The sequence below is a fragment of the Mesoplodon densirostris genome, chromosome 4 (assembly GCF_025265405.1).
Source record: "Mesoplodon densirostris isolate mMesDen1 chromosome 4, mMesDen1 primary haplotype, whole genome shotgun sequence".
Classification (NCBI taxonomy): Eukaryota; Metazoa; Chordata; class Mammalia; order Artiodactyla; family Ziphiidae; genus Mesoplodon; species Mesoplodon densirostris.
In genome coordinates, this window is record NC_082664.1 from 41642748 (window position 1) to 41666677 (window position 23930).

General features: G+C 39.0%; 1 protein-coding gene across 1 annotated transcript in view; it reads right to left on the reverse strand.

The window, feature by feature from the left end:
- The window catches only part of PRKCH (protein kinase C eta), a 239244-nt gene that overhangs the window by 107626 nt on the left and 107688 nt on the right, over positions 1 to 23930 (reverse strand). The window contains exons 3-4 of the mRNA XM_060098069.1: positions 5191 to 5341; positions 141 to 175 (exon numbers count right to left, since the gene is read on the reverse strand). Of these exons, the coding sequence (XP_059954052.1) occupies positions 141 to 175; positions 5191 to 5341 (186 nt within the window). The remainder of the gene's footprint in view (positions 1 to 140; positions 176 to 5190; positions 5342 to 23930) is intronic.

A 23930-nucleotide genomic window follows, 5' to 3' on the forward strand; every position in this document is an offset into this window, starting at 1 on the left:
TTGTAATTCTATGGGGGTCTCATTTGACCTACAGAGAGTTATCTATCAAAATATTAATGGAATGTATCCTGTTTCCTCTTGGTATAATCACTTTTTAACACAGGAACAAGATTAAACATAGTTTTAAAATGTTTTCTTACCTTGGCATTGATAACCCTGTTTCCCAAATACACCCCTGTTCAAGACAATAGAGAAAAAAGAAACCATTAGTCAAATATTTCAGCAACAATGTTCCTATAATTACAGTACTTAAGGAAAACAAATTTCATCCTCTTGTCCTTTATAAAAAACACAATTTCAGGGCCTCCCTGGTGGCGCAGTGGTTGGGAGTCCACCTGCCGATGCAGGGGATACGGGTTCGTGCCCCGGTCTGGGAGGATCCCATATGCCGCGGAGTGGCTGGGCCCGTGAGCCATGGCCGCTGGGCCTGCGCGTCCGGAGCCTGTGCTCCGCAACGGGAGAGGCCACAACAGTGAGAGGCCCACATACCGCAAAAAAAAAAAAAAAAAACACAATTTCAGAGAAGCAGCAGAAATAATGTCCTTTTTGAGCCCTTTTTTGTTACCACAAGACAAGGAGGAAATTGATGAGTTAGAATGCTCCGAATCGCAAACAGGTGAGTTTGGCAATTCTCATTCTACCCATCACTGTGGCAATCCCCCAAGTCCTCAGTGAAAATAAACCCTCCTCTGTGTGTATGACTGAGCCTCTTCCTGAAGTGTCACTTTACTGCCTTATTGATCATTCCCTCTCACATACACATAAAGACATGCAGAGGGTGAAGTAAACAGATGTAGATATACATATGGATGTAAACAGGTGAGTCCACTCCAGCTGCCTGACCTGAGGCATCTTCCATCTTCCCTGTGCCCACATCACCCAGAGTCCACTGGGGAGCAGAAATGAGGTCACAATATGCCCACAGCTTCCATCTCTGTCTCTCCCTAATACAGTCTCTGGGTGATGGTGATGTGATTCTCATTCTTACTAACAAAAACCACATTTTACTAAGCCAGTAGGATATGCCAGGCAATGAACCAAGCAGCTGACGTGTACCATCTCATTTAATCCTCATAAAAGCCACGTGAGGTAGCACATATAATAGGATGACCTAGACCACAGATCCTGAAACTGGATAGCCTGGATGTGATTTGGGGCAAGTTGTTAACTACTTTGAGCCACTGTTTCTTAATATATAAAAAGGTATAATAATAACAGTACCTACTTTATAAGGTTATCATGAAGATAAAAAGTGTTGATAATGTAAAATACTTAGAACAGTGCCTGGCACTCTAAGTGCAAATAAAAGTTTATTATGTAAATAAAATTATTGTCTCTGTTTTGCAAATGAGGAGACATTGCTGGGTTATATAGCTTGTCTAGGTTCACACATCTAGTTGGTGATAAGATTGAATGCCAGAGTCCATGTGCTTAATCATATATATATATATATATATATGTGTGTGTGTATGTGTGTGTGTATATATATAAAACACATAACCACTATTTTAAGTGGGTGTGCATGTGTGTGTGTGTCGTGTGTGTGTGTGTGTTTCACAAGGCCAGTTAGGTGGGAGTTAAAGTTTCCTGGGTAGAAAAAAATTTGATGAAATTATCAAGTAAGTTTCCATTAAGAACGTTAGTTGAGATCACAGGTTGTCACCACAAATGCCTACAGGGGCTGGCAGGTCACGTAAAGGAGGGAAGCCAAATGGTGTGACATGAAATAAAACAGCAACAGACAGTTACCCTTCTGGTCAGGCAAATCTAGGGAGAGGTGAGTCTAACTGGAGCATGCAAAGAAGAAAAATGGGCTCAAAGTTGCCAGAGATGCTATTTTTTTCATTAAAAAATGGAATAGGAACCTCTTCCTAAAGACTACAGTTTTAGGCTTCATACATATCGACAGCCAGTTTAGGGCCTTTGGTTTAGACAAGACTCTATACTTTTTCTTTCTTTTATATTTTATTAGTTTTTTTATTGTGTACAAACTTAATGTCTTATTTCTTTTTAAAATTTATTTTATTGAAGTATAGTTGATTTACAATGTTGTGTTAGTTTCTGGTGCATAGCAAAGTGATTCATTTTATATATATATATATACATATATATGTATATATATATATGTTCTGTTTCAGATTCTTTTCCATTATACGTTATTACAAGATATTGAATATAGTTGCCTGTGTTATACAGTAGGTCCTTGTTGTTTGTCTGTTTTATATATAGTAGTATGTATCTGTTAATCCCAAACCCTTAATTTATCCCTGCCCCCTCCTTCTGCCTTTGGTAAGCATAAATTTATTTTCTATGTCTGTGAGTCTATTTCTGTTTTGTAAATAAGTTCCTTTGTATCATTTTTTTAGATTCCACATGATATCATATGATATTTGTGAGGGGATGGAAAAAGGTATTCCACGCAAATGGAAATCAAAAGAAAGCTGGAGCAGCAATACTTGTATCAGATAAAATAGACTTTAAAATAAACACTGTTTCAAGAGACAAAGAAGGACACTACATAATGATCAAGGATAGATCCAAGAAGATATAATAATTGTAAATATATATGCACCCAACATAGGAGCACCTTAATACATAAGGCAAATATTAATAGATATAAAAGGAGATATCAACAGTAACACAATAATAGTAGGGGACTTTAACACCCCACTTACATCAACGGACAGATCATCCAGACAGAAAACCAATAAGGAAACATAGGCCTTAAATGACACATTAGACCAAACGATATTTACTGATATTTATAGGGCATAATTGATATTTATAGAGCATTTCACCCAAAAAGCAGCAGAATACACATTCTTTTCAAGTGCACATGGAACATTCTTGATAGATCACATGCTAGGCCACAAAAGAAGCCTCAGTAAATTTAAGAAAAGTGAAATATCAACCATATATTCCAACCACAGCACTATGAAATTAGAAGTCAACTACAAGAAAAAAAACTGCAAAAAAAACAAACAGATGGAGGCTAAACAGTATGCTACTAAACAACCGATGGATCACTGAAGAGATCAAAGAGGAAATAAAAAAAATACCTAGAGACAAATGAAAATGAAAAACGTGACAATCCAAAACCTATGGGACATGGGACTTCGCTGGTGGCACAGTGGTTGAGAATCCGCCTGCCAATGCAGGGGACACAGGTTCGATCCCTGCCAGGAAGATCCCACATGCCATGGAGCAGCTAAGCCCGTGTGCCACAACTACTGAGCCTGTGCTCTAGAGCCCATGAGCCACAACTACTGACCCCAAGCCACAGCTACTGAAGCCTGCGTGCCTAGAGCCCATGCTCCACAACAAGAGAAGCCACCACAATGAGAAGCCTGCGCACCGCAACGAAGAGTAGCCCCTGCTCGCCACAACTAAAAGAAAGCCCGTGCACAGCAACGAAGACCCAACACAGCCAAAAATAAATAAATATTTTAAAAAAACAACACCTATGGGACACAGCCAAAGCAGTTCTAAGAAGGAAGTTTACAGTGATACAAGCTTACCTCAGGAAACAAGAAAAATCTCAATAAACAACCTAAACTTACACCTAAAACAACTAGAGAAAGAAGAACAAACAAAACCCAAAGTTAGTAGAAGGAAGGAAATCATAAAGATCAGAACAGAAATAAGTGAAATAGAGACTAAAAAAGCAATAGAAAAGATAAATGAAACTAAAAGCTGGTTCTTCAAAAAGATTAAAAAAATTGATAAACCTTTAGCCAGACTCATCCAAGAAAAATAGAGAGAGGGACCAAATCAATAAAATCAGAAATGAAAAACGAGAAGTTACCACAGACACCACAGAAATACAAAGGATCATAAGAGATTACTATGAGCAACTATAACGCCAATAAAATGGACAACCTAGAAGAAATGGACAAATTCTTAGAAAGGTACAGTCTCCCAAGATGGAACCAGGAAGAAATAGAAAATATGAACAGACCAATTACGGGTACTGAAATTGAATCAGTAATTTAAAAGCTCTCAACAAACAGAAGTTCAGGATCAGATGGCTTCACAGGTGAATTCTACCAAACATTTAGACAGGAGTTAACACCTACCCTTCTGAAACTATTCCCAAAAATTGCAGAGGAAGGAAGACTTCTGAATTCATTCTGTGAGGCCACCATCACCCTGATACCAAAACTAGACAAAAATATCACAAAAAAAAGAAAATTACAGGCCAATATCACTGATGAGCATAGACACAAAAATCCTCAATAAAATACTAGCAAACAGATTCCAATAGTACTTTAAAAGGATCATAGACAAGACCATATTCTTGATTAAAAAGTCCAGAAACACAAACTAAGCCTGCATTCTGACTGTTAAAAGGTATAAAATCCAAAGTAATCACAAAAACCCCCACAAAACACAAAGTAATTGATCAATACTCAGAAATGGATCTGAATCAAGTGTTTCTGCCTTAAACAAAATGACTAAAGTTTGCAACAACAAAAAAGATCTCCTTTTATGCTGCAGATATGAGAGTGTGTTTCTTCCTCCTGAGAAGGGTGTGTATGTGTATGTTTTGTGCATGTGAGGGTATTTCTTCCCTCTCTCTGCAAATAAATATGTTTAATGTTGCCTCTAATTGAAGATAACTATTACTTAAATTTATTTTACATTATAGATTTGCCACTTGAGTAACATGTATAGTAAGATATTGCCCCAAATCATCTAGAATTTCTCAACTATTAATTATCTTGATTCTTACATGCCAGGGATTATAGAATGTGATCACTGAAAGCTATTACCTTTGTGTACATACTATAAGGCTGAAGACTACTGTACGTTTAGTTTACTTGCAACAATTAATTCCGTAAGTCTTCATGTGATTCATGCCTTCTTAGAGAAATACTGTTGATATATCTTTCCTCCTTAGGGATAGATCATTTATTAACTGATTAGCCTCTCTCTCTAATTAGTGCTTTTTAGCCAGTTCATGATTCATTAGCACTTTTACCAACATGATTGGCAGAAGAAATAACATATAAAACTTTATCTGTAAATTGTGTAATTTTTTGGTTGGGGATTAAAATTTCTAGGTCAACATATTAGAGGAAAAAAATCAGATTCTAAAACAATTCTTAATAATCATGCTTTCTCCTGAAATCACACACAACCAGAGGAAGTCTCAGCTCTTGGGAGGAGAGAAGCCAGGGGACCTCTTACCAGATAAACTCCCTGCAGTGAGAGCAGTAGGTGGGCTGCCTCAGGTATGTGGCCATGAACTTATGTCCGTTGATCTGGTGGACTCGCCTTCGCATAGCCCTTTGGCGCTTCCTGGTAAAATGTTTGAAGATTCGGTCTCTCTGGAGAGTAGCTGTATATTAAAAGAAGGGAAAAAAGAATAATGTTTAATGAACCTACCTGCACCTAATGTACGAGCAAGTTTGATAGTTCAAATACTCCCCAAATTACTTTTTTCTTTCTTCAAGATGTAAAACACCCCAGAAAATCATCATGCTTTGTTAGACATATGTGAACCCTGGGATTCCCAATTGCCTAGTTATAACTGGCTATCTTGGGCCAGTCTCCCCCAGAACAGAGCGTGGGTTCCCCAGAGTTCCGATGCTCCAATATGTGACAGCAGCATGGTCCCACAGTCCCTGTCCAGCTGTCTGGGACCTCAGGTTCACCGACTGGCTGCAGTGACCAGCTGGCAAACAGGGTTCCTCATTACTCCCCTTTCATTCTGCTGTGGAACTGCCCCCAACACAGTGAGAGCCCTGCCCAAAAGCATCAGTTCCAGCACCACCTCTGTTAACTTGGAAGAGGTAGAAATTAACTGGGAATACACTCCGAGTTCCCTTTCTAATTTCATATTTTAAAAGTAGTGGCTCCTAATCTGAAGACTCTAAAAACTTTGCACCATTTAAAGATCATAAATGATATCTTCCACCTAACTGTTCTAGAACTTTTCCAATGTATGCAGAGACTTGTGATTATAAAGATTCTGTCTTCAATAATGCTTTTAAATGAATCACTGCTCCAAAGGAAACTAAAGGAATCATGCAAGAATAATCTGCTAATAAATTTTAAAACCTGGAAGAAATAGAAGATTTCCATGTAAATACATGGTCAAAATTAGTCACATAAACCAGTCTAATTTTTTAGAATGAATCGATAAAGTTTTTAAAGGACTACCTCTAATTCTGAAGGATTCATTTTATGTAGACTTTTCCCAGTAGCAATATACTCAAATAACCAGAAACTTCTATACTATCCAGAATTATCTTAAAAAGAAAAACTCACTATGACCAAGTGGGAATTTTCTCAGGAGCATAACAATGGGCATATTATTACAAAATCTATTATAGCTTACTCTATTAATAGGTGAAAGAATAAGTATGACAGTTTCAATAGATGTTTAAAAGGCACTTGACAAAATTTAACTTGTAATCCAATAAAAAAATTCTTTTGAAAAGACTAAAAGATTGTCTCTTTAACATGACTAACACACATTTTCACAGGTCAGAAGCGTCAAACTGAACGGTAAATGTTAACAAAATTCCTGTGACAGTTAAGAACGAATAAGACTAATTATCACCACTATTATTTAATATTATTCTGAAAGTACTCGCCAAAGTTGTTAGAAATGAAACAAAAGATCAAACTGTTAGGAAAAGGTGGCAAAGATACCATTATTTGAAGTTGTTTAATGTATGAGTAGAAAACTCAGGAGAATTCAGCCTAATCTATTAAAAAAATGAGTTCGGTGTGATGGACAATCATAAATCATTAAAAGTCAAGGTATTTGGTATATCTAAAGAGCCAAAAATCCCATTCATACAACCAAAAAAACCAAATTATCTAGGAAATAATTGATCAGAAGTACAAGATTTATATGAAAAAAAGACTATAAAACCAACTGAAGGGTATGAAAAGATAAGTAAAAACGAAGTTCTTAAATTGGAACACTCAATACTACAAAGCTGTCAATTCTATCTAAACTAATATCTAAATTCAACAAAATTTCAATCAACATTCCCAAAGGATGTTTTTAAACTTGACAATTTTTTTTCAAGGTTTATTTGGTACCATAAATATTTTAAAACTGTCCCAAACTTTCCATGAGGGAGGACCTGCTCTACATGTTAAAACATATTATAAAATTACGGTAATTTAAACAGTGCTCTACCCCCTCAAGAAAAGTCCAAAACTAGAAATCAATTTGGCTGAAAGAGAATACGGTTCAAATCAGTGGGAAAAGATGGATTATTCAATAAGTGGTGTTTAGACAACTAGGTAGCCTTTTGGAAAATATCTTTACCTCACTCCTTACACCCAAATAATCTCAGATAAATGTTGAGGTGGAAATTATAGAAAGAAAGAAAACATGGGAAAAAAATACACTCCTAGGAATGGGATGGGGATAACAAATTTCTACAGCCATAAAAGATCCACAGATTTGCAATCTATGAAATTTAAAGTCCTGCTTGTCAACAGACACAAAACAAAGTTAAAACAAACTGGGGAGAAAAGGATTTGCAACATGTGACAAAGTGTTACTATTTATAATATGTATAAATCATTAAGAAATGAGGATAAACAATCTAGTAAAAAAGGGGCAGAGGAAGTGAACAGGCAATTCATAAAATTATAAATGCAAATAGACAATAAACATGTCAAGATGTCCAATCCTATCCAAGACAGACATGTAAGAACTGCAAGGTAAATGACATTTTACCTCTTAAGTTGGCAAATACTTATAAAGGTAGTTAACATGCCCACTCCTACTACAGTGTAGGGAAATCAGCACCTCCAGCCTCTGCTGGTAGGAGCATAAACTGGTCTCTATGGGGTCTCTCCCCATAATCCTCTGGCTGTATTTACCCTGCTAAGACTCAGTGTTCCCATCTATAAACCAGGTAGTGCCTTCCTCCTAGGTTTTTTCCAAGGACTGAATGAGATAATGCATTAGAAACGTTTTGCCCAGAGCTACGCACATGGTCATATTCAACACGTAGCTATTTCAAGAATGATTTCTTTCGGTGACCAATTTGACAAATACCTGTCAGAGTATTTATTCCAGTTTTATTGAGAAATAATTGCTGTAACTTCACTGTGTAAGTTTAAGGTGTACAAGCATGACAATCTGAGTTACAAATACTGTGAAATGATTACCACAATACGTTCAACTAACATTCACCTTCTCATATAAATACAATAAAAAGAAAGAAGAAAAGGAAATATATATTTTCTCCTTGTGATGAGAACTCTTAGGATTTATTCTCGACTTTCCTATATATCATACATCAATGTTAGCTGTGGTTATCATGTTGTATACATTACATCCCTAGTACTCACTTATCTTATAACCAGAAGTTTAAACCTTTTGACCACCTTCCTCCAATTCCTCCTCCCCCTACACCTGGCCTCTGGTAACCACAAATCTGATCTGTTTTTCTGTGAATTGGTTGTTTTGTTTTTCCTGTTTGTTTTTTAGATCATACAGTATTTGTTTTTTTCTGACTTATTTCACTTAGCATAATGCCTTCAAGGTCCATCCATGTTGACATAAATGGTAAGATTTCCTCATTTTTTATAGCTGACTAATATTCCATTGTGTATATATATCACAACTTCTTTATCCGTTCATCCATCGATAGACACAGGTTGTTTCTATATCTTGGCTATTGTAAACAATGCTGCTATGAACATGGGGATGCAGATATCTTTTCGAGTTAGTGTTTTTGTGACCTTTGTCCAAGTGTTATGTGCATTTCCTTTCATGCAACAATTCAACTTCAGGATTTGTTTTCTATAAAAAACACCAGAAAGCAGGAATATATGCTATATAGATATCAATCATTATATTCTTTTTAACAGTAAAAATTAGGGTCAATACAAGAAATCTCAAAGAATAAAATGTAGAAATAGTCCAAATAAACGTTGTTAAGATACCAATTCTTCAGAGGCTCTAGCATGGTTAAAATTGTACCTGCTTCAGGTTTTGCTTTGGGGTGTGTGTGTGTAACATCTTTGGCAAGCAGCCCAATTATTATCATTCTCAGGTTTCCCATCTATCTAAAGAAGATGAAAATATACCTTTGTCCTCAGTGCTATGGGGATAGTGTCATAATCAATATTCCTGAGAGGTTCTTACAATTTTGGATAAGGGTCACATAAGAACAGAAGTTACTGTACTGTACTGCTCTTTTCCACAATACTTCTAGAAGCCATTTAGTAACCACAAAATAAACAGATTTTAATGTGCCCTTGTTGACAGATGATGAAAGTTAGCCTAATGGTAACACCCTATACCTGATCTACATTATCACCAACCTAAGACCCAGCTCAGTACTGGCCAAAGCAAAACTTGTATTGAATTACTAAACACTTATCACATCTAAATGCAAATTAAATTCTCCCTGGGGGTCTAATTACCAGTAATTTACTCATTTAATCCCTTAATACTATAAAGATTGGTTAAAAGGTCAGTTCACTTGCAGTTTTAATATTTCATGAATTGAGTCTTTTTTTTTCCCCCTCAACAGCTATTACCATTGCAGTAATGTGACCTATGAATTTTCCAGGTGATTTGTTATAGCTGGAAGGACATAGGAAGAAACCGCTTGTAGTTGTCCACCAAGTCGGTCATCCCCTAATGCCTTTGCTCCTGCCTTTCACCCCTCCTGGAATGTTCTTCCTTCCTTTTTTTTTTTTTTTTTTTTTTTTAAACTAGTTAACTTAGACTTTCCTGTGTGCCTCAGAGCCTAAGGAAAATCCTGAATCAGAGTGAAATGCTTCTCCCCTCTGTTTCCACAGCAACCTGGGAGCACACCTCCATCTTTTCCCTTATCCCAGGAAACTAGGGGTTATGTCTCTTTCACCTCCTATACCCAGGTGTCTCATAAGACCTCATACATGGTCATTTTTAACTAAACTTCACTCTTCCCTTTTCTCTATTCTTTTGCACATGTGCCTCTTTTTGTTTAAAAAGCAAACACACAGTCACCCACACCTCAGAATTTGCAAGAAATTTAAGTCATGTAATTAAACTGGGGCCCCCATGGCTTCATATGGCTCTCCCTATCACCATTCTCTTGCTGGCTGCCCTGACCAGGAAGAAAGAACTCTGGGACTTAACTCTGTTCCCCAGAGCGCAGACTCAACCCCCATTTGACAATCAGAGTGCAGAGGGAGCTTCCTCATTGTTTGCACGGCGTCCTGTTGACTTAGGACTGAGTTAGAAGGGCTAAAAAAGACGATTTAATCCTGTTGTGCCTGAAACCACCCTGGGCTTTGAGAAACCTTTCAGATCACGTGCTAGTTGAACACATCAAGCAATCCTAACATGCTCTGCAGCCAAAACTTGCATCACAACTTCTGTTTTGCTCCTGAGGTGCTCAGTGCCTCTAAGTAAATAGGAAGCTGGCTCAGTGCCCCAGAGTGGAAACTCACATTCCAGTCTCAGGAGGTGGGCAGGTCTGGAGCCCTGATCTGTCTTATCCACAAGTTGGTCTTGCCAAGCCCTCCCAACCACAGGGTAGAGAATAATTATGTCAAATGTAACGAAGGTTAACTAGTTGGAAATAAAATTATATTTCATAAAATCCGATTGTCATCCCACACACTCTTTCAGAACTCGAGGAGGCACAAGTGAGTAGGAGGCAGCCCAGGGTAAGTTTCCATCGCAGCAAGTTGTGCTGGTCTGAAACCTGTGCTGCTGATGTGAGGCTTTGCCAGGGAGGAGTGGCTCTCCGAAGTCTCTGTCAAACTGTCTAAACTTGATCTCAAAACTAGTAAATATTTCATCCTTTTTAGTCTTCTGCTCTCCCTACCTGAATTTAAGGCTTTATATACCAGACATAGACATCTGTATCTGAAAGTACTTCTGCAACATTCTGATGTGAGTCAAAAAAGCATAGTTCCAAGTTTCCAAGTGACTTGGAAGCATATTAAATCAGAAAGAGAAATCTATGGCACTTTTTAATTTTTAGAATTATTGATATAAAACATATAAAGGAAATACCTCTGATTTAGTGTAGAATGCAATTTAAGTTGAATTTGCTCAGCGGCAAAAGCACTTAGTTTACTAAAATCTGTGGCTGGTCTTCAAGGGGCGGTGGAGAGGAGGTCGTGCAGCCTTTATATATGGCAGGCAAGAGAGTGTGGTGGGTGAGCGCATGGAATCTGGAGCCCAGCTGTGAATCCTGCTTCTTCCCCTTATAAACTGGGTGACCTTGGGCAACTTGTTTTGTCTCCTATGCCTCAGTTTCCTCATTTGGAGAACACGAAGGGCTAGAGAACTCTCCTCAAAGGGCCATTCTGAGGACTTGCTGAGATAATAAGTGTAACATAATTAGAAAAAAACCTAGCAGGTGGCAACTAAGTGTTACCTATTATACTTGTTGTTAAAACTCTTACTTCAGAGTTCAAGAAATAGAAGAGATTTTTAATCCAATCACCTAATTGTCTCGAAGAAGAATCAATACCTAGGAAACCATTACCTAGAAGTTCAACAACGTGCTCAAGGCTCATCTGGTAGCTAGCTAGCACCAGAACTACCCCCGGAATCCTCCACTCTTGATCTTATCCCAGGACCATATGGTTAACATCATCCTGCACTTTGTCCTTTATTAAAATTATTAACATTGGGTCTCCTAGAATCTCCTAGAATCAATTGGGTCTCTCCCCCGGAGAGTAATAAATTTTCTGGTGAGGAAACAGAAACTAACAGGAAGGTTAAGTGAGGTCAGGCAGCCAATGATAGAATGGGGACGCCAGACCCTGTTTACTATGTTGAACTACTGAGCAATGCTATCAGATGTCTTTTTTCTTCTTCCTGAGATGTTCATTTTATCATGTGTGCACTTGGGAGGTGATAACTATGGGAAAAACAAACAGGAAAACCTTAGTGTTGACCAAAAGTTACTAGTCAAGAAAGAACCAGAGAGTGCTATGTTGTTAATGTCTCTAAAATACAAAATATCCTTGAAAGGTAATGCAGTAAGGTAGTGAGAGAATTTTGCTTAGTATTATCCAACATACTGAATAAGCAACCACGTGATCACAGAACTGTGTGATACGTGATAAAGAATGATGCTTAAGAACTTAAACTTAGATGATTCTTGTCTGAGACAATAGTGATAATAACAGAACAATTAGCACACGTATTAAGCAAATACATAATTTAAATGAGTCTTTACAACAAGTACACACAACCAGTGGGTGAGAGCATTTGTTGGGTGTTGAGTGAAGAGAGAATCACAGGAGTTGTGTACCTAGTCATCTGATTAATTAAAGAAGACTTCATAAATGGGTTGAGATTAGCTGTTGTTTGGAAGAGGAAGGAGAAACTGGTGAACCAGGATAGGGAGAGGATTCCAGGAATTTATGCCAGCACCAGTCACAATGGCTGTGACAAACAGTGTTGGTATTAAAAATGGCAAGCAAAAGCCCCCAAATGGCACTGAGCAGAACAGAATCTTCTGTTTTTTGAAAAGAGCTGAATCACATGGCTCATAGGTATTTCTAAATTCAGACAGAATGATTCAACTCAATGTAGTATGATACCTGACTCTTCAGGAGCTATACACAGGTGTTTCTCAGGGACTTGGCTTCCTCTGAGGAAGCCTAGTCTACAAAAGCATCTACCATCGTGCAAACTCATGGGGATGACTATCACTGGAAAGAGGAGAGAAAAACAATTTGCTACTAGATTGACCTTCTCGAAGAGGACTCATGGCTCACAGCATCATGAAAGCTGAGCCCATTCTCACCCATCCCCACCTAACCCCCCAGTCTCCTCTGTCAGCAGAAAGAGGAGCAGAACAGAGGTCCTGGATGCGGCCATCAGAAATGGTACCCAAGTTCCATCAGGAACCTTGGGAAAGGCCCCTCACCCCACTGTTATAAGAGCCCTGATCTCCCATCATCCAATAACCTCCTTCTTAATTTCACCCCTTGTATCTACGAGTACTGTCCAAAGTACAAACTCTCTCCTCAGCCCTGAAGAAAGGGACCTTGGCTCCAACAACATCTGGTTCCTCTCGCTCCACAATTTCTTCTTAGTCTCACTCACCAGCTGTTCTCTTCCCAACGTTTTAAACATGTGTGTGTCCCAAGGTTTTTTGTACACCATTCTTCTGGTCTTTCAGGGCACTCATCTCCTCCAACACTTCAAAAGATCTCTTGACTTCCAACAATTGCCTATGTACTGAGGACTCGCAAATCTGCAGCTCTAGCTCTGGCTTCTAACTACTAAACTTGTTTCTAAGTAGCTTCTCAGTATCTCTTCAAGACATCCCCAAAGTACCTAAAACTTGACATTTGTAGGCTGAACCCTCTTTCTCAACCTCTTGAACCCACGTTTCTTCCTAGATAATAGTACCACTATGCTTGGAGTCATCCAGAAAAAGAAGGAAAAAAACCCCAAAAAACAGCATACAGATGTCTTCAGGTCCTCCTTCTTCATCCACAACAAATTGATTGTCAAGTTCTACTAAGCCTTCTATGATCTGACTGGGTCTCTCCCTCCCATGCTCATTGGGTATAGTTAGTTCATGCCTTCTTCCTCTCATCTGGACTGTGAAATAGTTTCCTAACTAGTCTCCCTGCATAAGTTTGCTCCCCTCTGAAATCCATCCTTTATCCAACTGCTGCTGTGGAATGAGATGAAGTATAACTAGAAAATTCTTACAATAATAATCTTTGACTATTATTGTGCCTACTCTTTTCTGCACATATAATTTAATGACAGAAATTTCTTCTTGTTCCCTATGACAAATGCAAGGATCCTACAAAGACTCACTGCAAAAAATGGTAAGGATTTCTACTCTGTGATTCTACAAATATTTTATTTTCCCCCAGTGATTTCATCCGGAAATAGACTTCCAGCAGCCACTTCTTCATTCTTGTTTTTTTTTTTTTTTTTTTTTTTTTTTTTTTTTTTTTGCGGTATGCGGGCCTCTCACTGTTGTGGCCTCTCCCGTTGCGGAGCACAGGCTCCGGACGCGCAGGCTCAGCGGCCATGGCTCACGGGCCCAGCCACTCCACGGCATGTGGGATCTTCCCAGACCAGGGCACGAACCCGTGTCCGCATCGGCAGGCGGACTCTCAACCACTGTGCCACCAGGGAAGCCCCATTCTTGTTTTTTAAAATGAAAATTAAACATTGCTCAGTGGATCATTAACCATCAGCTTTCAGGATGAGCAGGAAATATGTTTCTGTTCCATCAAATTTGTATTGGATCCTTGGAGGTATGTCCCTATCATCACTCTGTCATCCTAACTATCTGGAAAATATCTCAAAATGGCATTATCCACAACTCCAAGCTTAAGTTAGATAAAGTATCTTGGTTTTATATGCTTAAAAGTTGAAGCATTTTCCAGTTATCTGGCAATTTTTCTTTTATCCTTCATTACTAAATTTAACTGGAGAGAAAATGTCCCACTCACTGTATCTCCTGTCCCTTTGATAACCTTCTGAACTTAAGAGGATAATGAAGCCATGATGTGGTTTCACTTGTCAGAGCAGAGGCAGCATATAAAAATGTCTTCTTGCTCTTTCATTATAGTTGTTTATAAAGATAATATATGGTCACTAGAGAAAATGCAAATGATACAGAAAATAAAGAAAATTTTTTTTCTTTTAAAAAGTCATCTTCAATCTTACTATACAAATAATCACTGAAAATTGTGGTGAACATGCCAAATATATACACTGTATAGACATTCAATCTTATGTAAGTGGTATCATATTCTTTGTGCTACTTTGCCAACCACTTTCCAATTAAAACGTCTTTCCATATATTTAAAAAAAAATTCTTTTTAAATTTTATTTATTTTTAAATCTTTGGTTGTGTTGGGTCTTCGCTGCTGCCCGCGAGCTTTCTCTAGTTGCTGCGAGTGGGGGCTACTCTTCATTGTGATGTGCAGGCTTCTCACTGCGGTGGCTTCTCTTGTTGTGGAGCACAGGCTCTAGGCACGCGGGCTCAGTAGCTGTGGCTCGCGGGCTCTAGAGCGCAGGCTCAGTAGCTGTGGCGCACGGGCTTAGCGGCTCTGCGGCATGTGGTATCTTCCCAGACCGGGGCTCAAACCCATGTCCCCTGCATTGGCAGGCAGATTCTTAGCCACTGCACCACCAGGGAAGCCCCCTTTCCATATATTTTTGAAGACTATATATTTTTAGAGCAGTTTTAGGTTTACAATAAAATTGAGAGGAGTTACAGAAATTTCCCATATACCCCCTGTACCTGCCGTACACATGCGTAGCACCCCCCCATTATCAATATCATTCACAGGAATAGGTACATTTGTTGCTAAGGATAAACCTACATCGACATATCATAATCACCCAAAGTCCATAGTTTACCTTAGGGTTCACTCTTGGTGCTATATATTCTATGGGTTTGGACAAATGTATAATGACATATACTCATCATTATTACAACATACAGAGTAGTTTCACTGCCCTAAAAATTCTCTGTGCTTGGCCTATTCATCTCCTTCTCTTCCTCTCACCTCTGGCACCACTGATCTTTTTGACAGTCTCCAAAGTTTGCCTTTTCCAGAATGTCATAGAGTTGGAATCACACAGTACGTAGCCTTCTCAGATTGGCTTCTTCCACTTACTAATATGCATTTAAGGTTCCTCCATATCTTTTCATGGATTGATAGCGCATTTCTTTTTAGCACTGAACAATATTTCATTGTCTGGATGCACCACAGTTTATTTATCTTTTCAGCTACTCAGGGATATCTTGGTTGTTTCCAAGTTTGGGATTATGAATAAAGATGCTATAAACATTCATGTGCAGGTTTTTGTGTGGACATAAATTTTCCCTATCTTTTTAAAAGTTACTATTTCTGCTTTTATAGCAACTAATACTAAAGTTACCACTTAATCATATCTTATAAAATGAATATACAGCATGGCTGACTTAAAAGTAAGCTAATAGCATTAGCACATCACCCCTATGAAAGTAGGGTTTCTCTATTTGAAATCTGTAGTTTTTTTCTCAGTCTCATTCTCTAACAGCTTAGAGACTGTTCTCTCCACTGCCAGCCTCCAAGCTCAGGTTAGTCTTCCTTCCTCACAAAAAAGATTCTTATACAAACAACCTGTCCAACCAAAATCTTTTCCAGATAAACATGTGTTTCCTGCTGAGAACTAAAAGAATCCTGCCCTTTAGTTTGGCTGATTCCATTTCCCTTTCAATTATTGTTTTTTTCCTTTCTACTAGTAGACTTCTGAGGTCCCTTCTAAGCTCTCAAGTTCTGATTTCATGATTTCAGAAAAACTTCACAGGATATTAGCCATGAGGAGTATGATGTCTAATCATTTCCTTTTCCAACTACATGGCTGGAATGAAAGCAATGCTGCTCCCTCATATTGCTGATTCAACATGATTTTTAAAACCACTGCACCACTGCTCATTGTAAACAGACTGATTCAAAACCTAACACTGAAGGTAAAACACCTTTATCACACAACTAAATGTGCTCCAACACTGATGCCAGGGCTTTGAATCTCAGCAAGCTTTATTTGATAGTTTTTTTAAAAAAAAGGAGAGAGAGAGAGAGAGAGCTGCTTTAATCAAATGTTATTTATATCATATGGTCACTTCCTGTAGAGGCTAACAACTTAGAAGCATACATCTGGCTATTAGGTTGGCTTTTTTTGTTGTTTGGGTTATTTTTTGACAATTGCTTTATGCCTTAAATTAAACAGGGACAAATAAAATTTAAAGGCGATAAATTAAACTTTTAAAAATAATGCAAACAAAGGTTTGGTACTGACAGGGATTGAAACCACTGATAAAAGTAGAGTTTGGGATTAGCAATAAACTCCCATCTTAATGATCCAGTGTTGTTATTACTGTGCTACCAGAAAGAACATTCCACTAGTCAAAGACAAATGAATCCTCTTTTCTTAAAATCCATTCAAAGGATTCCTTCTTTATTACCATAAACAACCCACTCTATATCCTTGAATAAGAGTTCATACCTTTCTAGGAAAAGCAGAAATGTATACAAGAATACACCAAATAGCCGGATAAGGTGTGACAAATGCCTCCATCTTCTGAGGCATTTAGTACTAGCTCAACATATCACATTAACAAAAGTCTGGATATTTTGGTTTTAATTCAGAGCTTTATTATAACCTAGTAAACATAGTCTAAACACACAACAATTCAACAAACTGCTAGGGTTCCGCTGGAAAATGAATAGCAAAAGACCTCTCAACCTTAAAGCTGTCATTCAATGCACAAACCACTTTGAGGGCAAGGAGGTATTCTGTCCCATTTTGGACACTAAAGGGCAGGTCATCTTTTGTTTTAACCTTGGTCCCCATATAGGCTCTAAGGACACCCAACCTCTTCCTTCTCTATCATATGTGCATTCAATCCACAGATTTTGAATCGTTATTAAGTGCTGGACACTGTGATGGGAAGTAGGGGTACAATGGTGAACATGGTAGAGTAATGCCTTCAACAACTGAAAGTCTACATTGGAGACAGACTGTAAATGGCTATTACTGTGCATAGTACACATTTTCATGTGAGTGTGGAAGGGGAGGAGCCTTACCAGGACAGGCGGCAATCAGAGGTGGCTTCTTTTTAAGGACAATGAAGTTACGACTTTCAGAACAAGTGAAGGGGAGGTGGAACAGGAAAAATGGGGAAGAATGTTGCAAGAAGAGGAAACAGTATGTACCCATGTCCAGAGTTGAGAGAATACAAGGTTCAAGCAAATCCTAATATTCACCTTCCGACCTGATCACTTTAATACCTCGTAACTGCAGTACCATCATCAAATATTTACTAAATGTCTACTATTTACTAGGGCCCAGAACACCAAGAAGTAGGGCAAGATTACTCCAAGAAGTTTCTCGAATCGTTATGGTGGGATACAGGAAGAAACTACTGCACCTTCCATTTATTTGTTTCTCACATTCCTCACTTCAATTCTATGATACTTTGTGTTTATAGCAATCATAGTACTATATATATATATATATACACACACACACACTATATATATATATATATATATATATATATATATATATTTAAGAAAATATACATACACATGGGGTGCATGCTCAAAAAGTGTTCACTGATGTCTACTTGATCAAAGAAATTTGAAGGCCATTTATCCAGATGGGCTTACATTCCAGTTGGAGACACAAGCTATAAAGAGATGAAAAGCACCCAGCAGTGAGGCTAAGTGCTATCTATCTACAGGTGTTAAAAGGGTAAGGGGCAGGAAGAGGGCTGGGGTGGTCAGGAGAGGCTCCATGGCAGAGGTGGCATTTCATTTAGGTCTTGACGGAACAGCAGAACTTAGACCAAGGCACCTTATAAAGGTTAGGGAGGACTGACATAAGCCCAGGTATATGGGCGCTAGAGAACAATGAGAAAACCAACTTCTCTAATACAAAGGCTTCCCACACAGAAGCAGGACAGATGGTGGGGATTCTGGAGCAGAGACAATGGGGGCAGGACAGGGGCATCTTCATTATCAGGCTAAGAAATTGTACTTTATTTTGCAGGCAGTAGGGACCTTGGAAAAATTGTGTGCCCAGAGGCAAGCTTTCTCTGGAAATGGAAAAGCTGGGCTACATGGCCACTGAAGTTCCTTCTAACTCTTTAGTTCTTAATGAAACTTGCTTTCAAGAATGAGGGGAAGAGAAAGATATTTCAGAAAACTGAGATAGTTCACCACCAAACACCTTCACTAAATCAACTTTTAAAGGATGTACTTTAAGAAGGAGGATGTACTTTTAAAGGATGTACTTCAAGAAGGAGGATCCTCAAAGGAAGGTCTGAGCTACAGAAGAAAATGGTGAGTAAAACCTTATAAACATGTTAGGTGAGTATAAACAATGATGGAATAAGCAAGTAATGTCTAGTTAATAGAGCTTCAAAAGGAAAGTAAAAAGACATCTAAAAATAGCAACCAATTAATTACATATCAGCCAGGGGTAAGGGGACTGGAGTTGAAGCATTTAAACATCCTTATTTGCTCAGTAGAAAGTTAAGGTAGTGGCCAACTTTAGATTTTGTTACATAGATGTATTAAAATTCCAAGTATGGTCAGTTACAAATAAAGAGGTTATATCTTCCAAACCATAAGAGCAGGGAAAATGGACTTGTTGGAGATGATGGTGGGAAGAACCTCTATCAACTTAAAAAAAAAAAAAAAAGAAAGAAAGTTAACTACTTGTAGTTTATAAGACACAAACCTAAAACATGGATAGAAAAAAAAAAAAAAGAAAGTAAAAGAGTCAAAGAAGGGCTTCCCTGGTGGCGCAGTTGTTGAGAGTCCGCCTGCCGATGCAGGGGACACGGGTTCGTGCCCCGGTCTGGGAGGATCCCACATGCTGCGGAGCGGCTGGGCCCGTGAGCCATGGCCGCTGAGCCTGCGCGTCCGGAGCCTGTGCTCCGCAACGGGGGAGGCCACAACAGTGAGAGGCCTGCGTACCACAAAAAAAAAAAAAAAAGAATCAAAGAAGATACAAGGCAACTACTAACCAGAAGAAACAGAGTAGCCACATTAATATCATATTAAATACATTGTAAGAGAAATAGTATCTGTCGTGCTTCTCTGTGGGAAGCCTTTGTATTAGAGAAGTGAACATATAGTGATAAAAGGTTTGTTTCACCAGGAGGATATAAAATTTTATTTTATATATCTAATAGCACAGATTTACAAGAAAGTATTAAGCAGCATGAACTCATTATATACTTATCGATTACCGAGGCGTTGAGCAGTACACTAGGGTTACATTCCCTTCTCTAGGTGTCCACCCTGAGACCCTCTAATAGAGGAAAGAAAACACGCCAAGTGTCAGGCTCAAATATATTCTTGATTCTTTCATTCCTTCAGTTGTTCAAAATCATACTATAGTTGGCATCTTCTTTCCATTCATGGAGATATACTTTCATTTCTCTTGGATAAATACCTAAGATAAGAATTGCTGGGTCACAGAGTAGATACATGTTTAGTTCTGAAAGACAGTGCCTGCCCATTTTTCAAAGTGGTTGTACCATTTCGCACTCCCACCAATCATTTGAACAGTTCTAGTGCTCCACGGTCTTGACCATTTCGCGTGGTTGGTGTTTTACAGTTTAGTCATTCTAGCGGTGTCTTATTGTGGTTTTAATTTGCATTTCCCTACTGCCTCAAAACGTTGAGCATGTTTTCATGTGCTTATTGGCCATCCATATTTCTTCTTTTGGGAAAATGTCTGTCCAAATCTTTCACCTATTTTTTAAAAATTGAGTTGTTTGTCTTCCATTTGTACTATAGCTTTCTGATACAGCTGTTTACTTTTGGGGAGAAGTTAGCAACTGTTTTTCCTGTTGAGAAAATTCAATTGCATGGAATTCACCTGAGAACTCTCTGCCCAAGACTGTGTCCGGATTGAAGGCAAAGAAGCCTTCAGAAAGGTTAGGGCTCATGTTTACTTTTTTATGCATACATATTGGTGGGGAGGAGAGAAAATCTAGACTTATGTTTTAAAATTCCATGTATATGGTATTATCCTGACCAGCAAGCAAAGTAAAAAATCACTTTTGCCAAGTTTTTTATACCATCTCTAGCTGAGTAAAATAATCCAGTTAAATGTTAATATTTTTGAATTTTAATAAAGTAATCTCAATTACATTGATTCTGCTTCATCACCATTTACAATTCCTAGCATACACAGATTTTTTTTCTGACCTCATTAAAATGAGTCTTGTTAATATCTTTGTCAAGTTCTTTACTAACTGAAGTACATTTGATTTTAGCAACTGCCACTGCAACTAGGCAGCTTTAGCAGAGCCCAAAGAACACATATTCCAAGACTGCCCAAGGCTCTGAAAGCATCAGCAATGGGTGTGACTGCTCACCTTCTTTATGTGGAAGCAGCGTCCCGAGCTATTGTACAGACTTATTTTTTAAAAAATCCTCATATCCATCTTTGATCACAAAGATCAAAAACAGTAGATGAGAGCATGCCCTCTAACTGCAAAGCATTTATAAACCTCTACCATTTGCCCTTGAGAAACAGAGTGTTCACTCAGTTCAATTTAAGCTCCTGCCCAAAGCTTACAAATTGGTTCCTTAATGTGACAATAGTAATTCTGATGAAAGAGGCCTAAAAAGAGTCTACTTTTTCTGTTTCTTACTCGTATTTAATGAGAAGATAGGAACCGGTTTCACTTGATCTGTAAGGAATGAAGCTTTTCATGTTTCCCTCTACTCTCCAGATCAACTGGAAACTCAATGTAAACCTGTAGGAGTGCTCTATAACACTTAAGAGATAAGTCCTTCTTGCTTTAATTTTTCTTCCTTTAAGAACTTTTTTTAAACCTTTGGCCACAAATGTGGAACAGGGGATAAGGGTGGGATGGGAACAATGGCATTCAAAATTCTTTAAACCATCTACGCAAAAAAGGAAAAACTATGGTTACTCAAAGTTTGAGCCACCTCATTCCCTCTCCTCCAAAAAAGGGGTATTTTATTTTTTTATTTTTGGCTCTGTTGGGTCTTCGTTGCTGCACGTGGGCCTTCTCTACTTGCGGCAAGCGGGGGTTACTCTTCATTGAGGTGCACAGACTTCTCATTGTGGTGGCTTCTCTTGTTGCAGAGCATGGGCTCTAGGTATGCGGGCTTCATTAGTTGTGGCTCTTGGGCTTCATTAGTTGTGGCCCTTGGGCTCAGTAGTTGTGGTTCACGGGCTTAGTTGCTCCGCGGCATGTGGGATCTTCCTGGACCAGGGATTGAACCCGTGTCCCCTGCATTGGCAGGTGGATTCTAAACCACTGCACCACCAGGGAAGTCCCAAAAGGGGTATTTTAAAGAGACAATTAGAGAAAAGTCTACCTAGTAAAAACATTTTTTTTTTTAATTTTTAGGCAATGATTGAATCTCAGAAGCAAACCAATGGGGAATATTTTCTGTGATTGACAGACACAGAATTTTTCACTTTCCCAAAATAAGAGTCCCCACTAACATAAACAAAACATTTTTGGTGTTTAAGTGCCATGTGAAAGCTCAGTAATTCTCAGCATCTGGTGTTGACCGGTAACAAGGTGGGGATTTCGAGGGGAGAGCCATGTTGCTGCTTTTGTGAGCACATATATTTCCCCATTACAAACTGACTCTAATCCACTTTGTAAACTGCGTTCCTGAAGCAATAACTCATGAGAGATGAAAGAGCAGAATTTCCTCAAACAAAGCTTTCCGCATTTTCTTGTAGTTGTGTGAGAAAATTCCTCTGTGAACACAAGGACAGGGTACTCCAGCTTCACGCTCTAATTGTAGATAAAAGACTCAAAACAGAAACATTTTAAAATAAGCTACAGCCTTTCACTTAAAACTGTATAAATACTTGTAACAATAGAAGACTTTCTTCTGCCAGTATCTGTGGCAAACTCTAAAGAAAACAAGAGCCTTCACAGGAGTCCTCTTATACTTCCTTGGGGCAAAACTACCATCTAAGACTATGAAGAAGTTATCCTGGATCAAAGGGTTATTAAGAAGTGACACCTCTGATGAAAACATTCTCAGTGAGGTTGTCCGCCCAGACTTGTGAAACAGTGAAGAATCCGGCTTCAGCAATGACAGGGTCAGTGTGAACTGAAAACTTTATTCTAGATCATGTGTCTGGAGGCTTTAGCACTGTGTTTTGCATTAATGACTAAGGAAATCATAGTTCTGATTTTTTAAGTGTTTTCACTGAAGGCACTGGCAAACGCATGGCACTACAGGGAATGTGACAGCTTGGTGGTGTGAGCAGGGCACGGGCACGAGGAACAGGCGGGGACCTGAGAACACTCCTCCCTAGGGAAAGCCAGACAAAACTGTCCCTGGATGCATCCTGGTCTGCTTTCCACTCACCTGGAACTCAGGTGCGGCCACGGCTCTCCAAAAAAAGAAGTATATGGTTGTTCTCTTAGATTCAGAAATGCAGGACTTTGTTAAGGTGAATAGAGTTGGAGACAAGGAAAACAGACCTTTCAACAGCTGAATTTGCCTGAAACTGCAAAGTACCCAGATCCCCAGCCTTTCCTTTACGGCCCACCCAAGGCTGGACCAATATCCCTTTCCAGAGTAACACCCGTGGCCCCTCTACGCAAATCTGCTCCAAACTGGCGTCCTTGCCACTCAGAGCCCTTCCTCCAGCCAGACTCTGCCCAGGTCACTCTCCTCAGCACGACTGGCTGTTCACTTTCCCAAAGCCAATCCTCATCCAAGTGCTTCCTCATCCCAAGGTGTGTGGAGACCCCTCTAGCTACCTGCGTTCTCTTCTTCTTCATTATCACCGCAGGGTTCTGATGCTCGTCCGTGCACAGCACCCCACCTGGCCTCCAGCATCTCACAAAGTCATTCAATTGCCTGTGCATTCTTCCCTTTTACCTCAAGTAGACCAAAGATTTCTTGGAGGCCAGAGCTAGGTTTTGTATCCTCAGAGGATCCGTCATAATGAGGTTCTAACACCCATTAGTGGAATCCTTGCAGATTATACCAACACACAACTGAAAATCATGAAATGCAAGTTGAAGATCCCTTGTTCCCATTTCTGGGTCTCTAGGATTCTGTGGTTCAATGGGACTGCTTGCTTCTCCGAGGTCATCGCAATGTGGCAGCTATGATACAGTGATCTGTAAAAGAGCCTGGCCTCACAGTCATCCGTGAGCTTTCATTTAGGCTCCCACGCTACTTATATATATACATTTGGGCAACTTCTTCCATTAGACCAAACATGTGTAGCATAGCAACTATGTACCAGGCACTCTGTTAAATATGGCTTTAAGTATTGGGTTGGCCAAAAACTTCATTCTGGTTTCTCCAATGTTAGATGTTATGGAAAAACCCGAATGAACTTTTTGGCCAACCCAGTATGATTAAGACAAAGTGTGTGTGTGTCAGTGTGTGTGTGTGTGTGTGTACAGTGTGTACACACACAC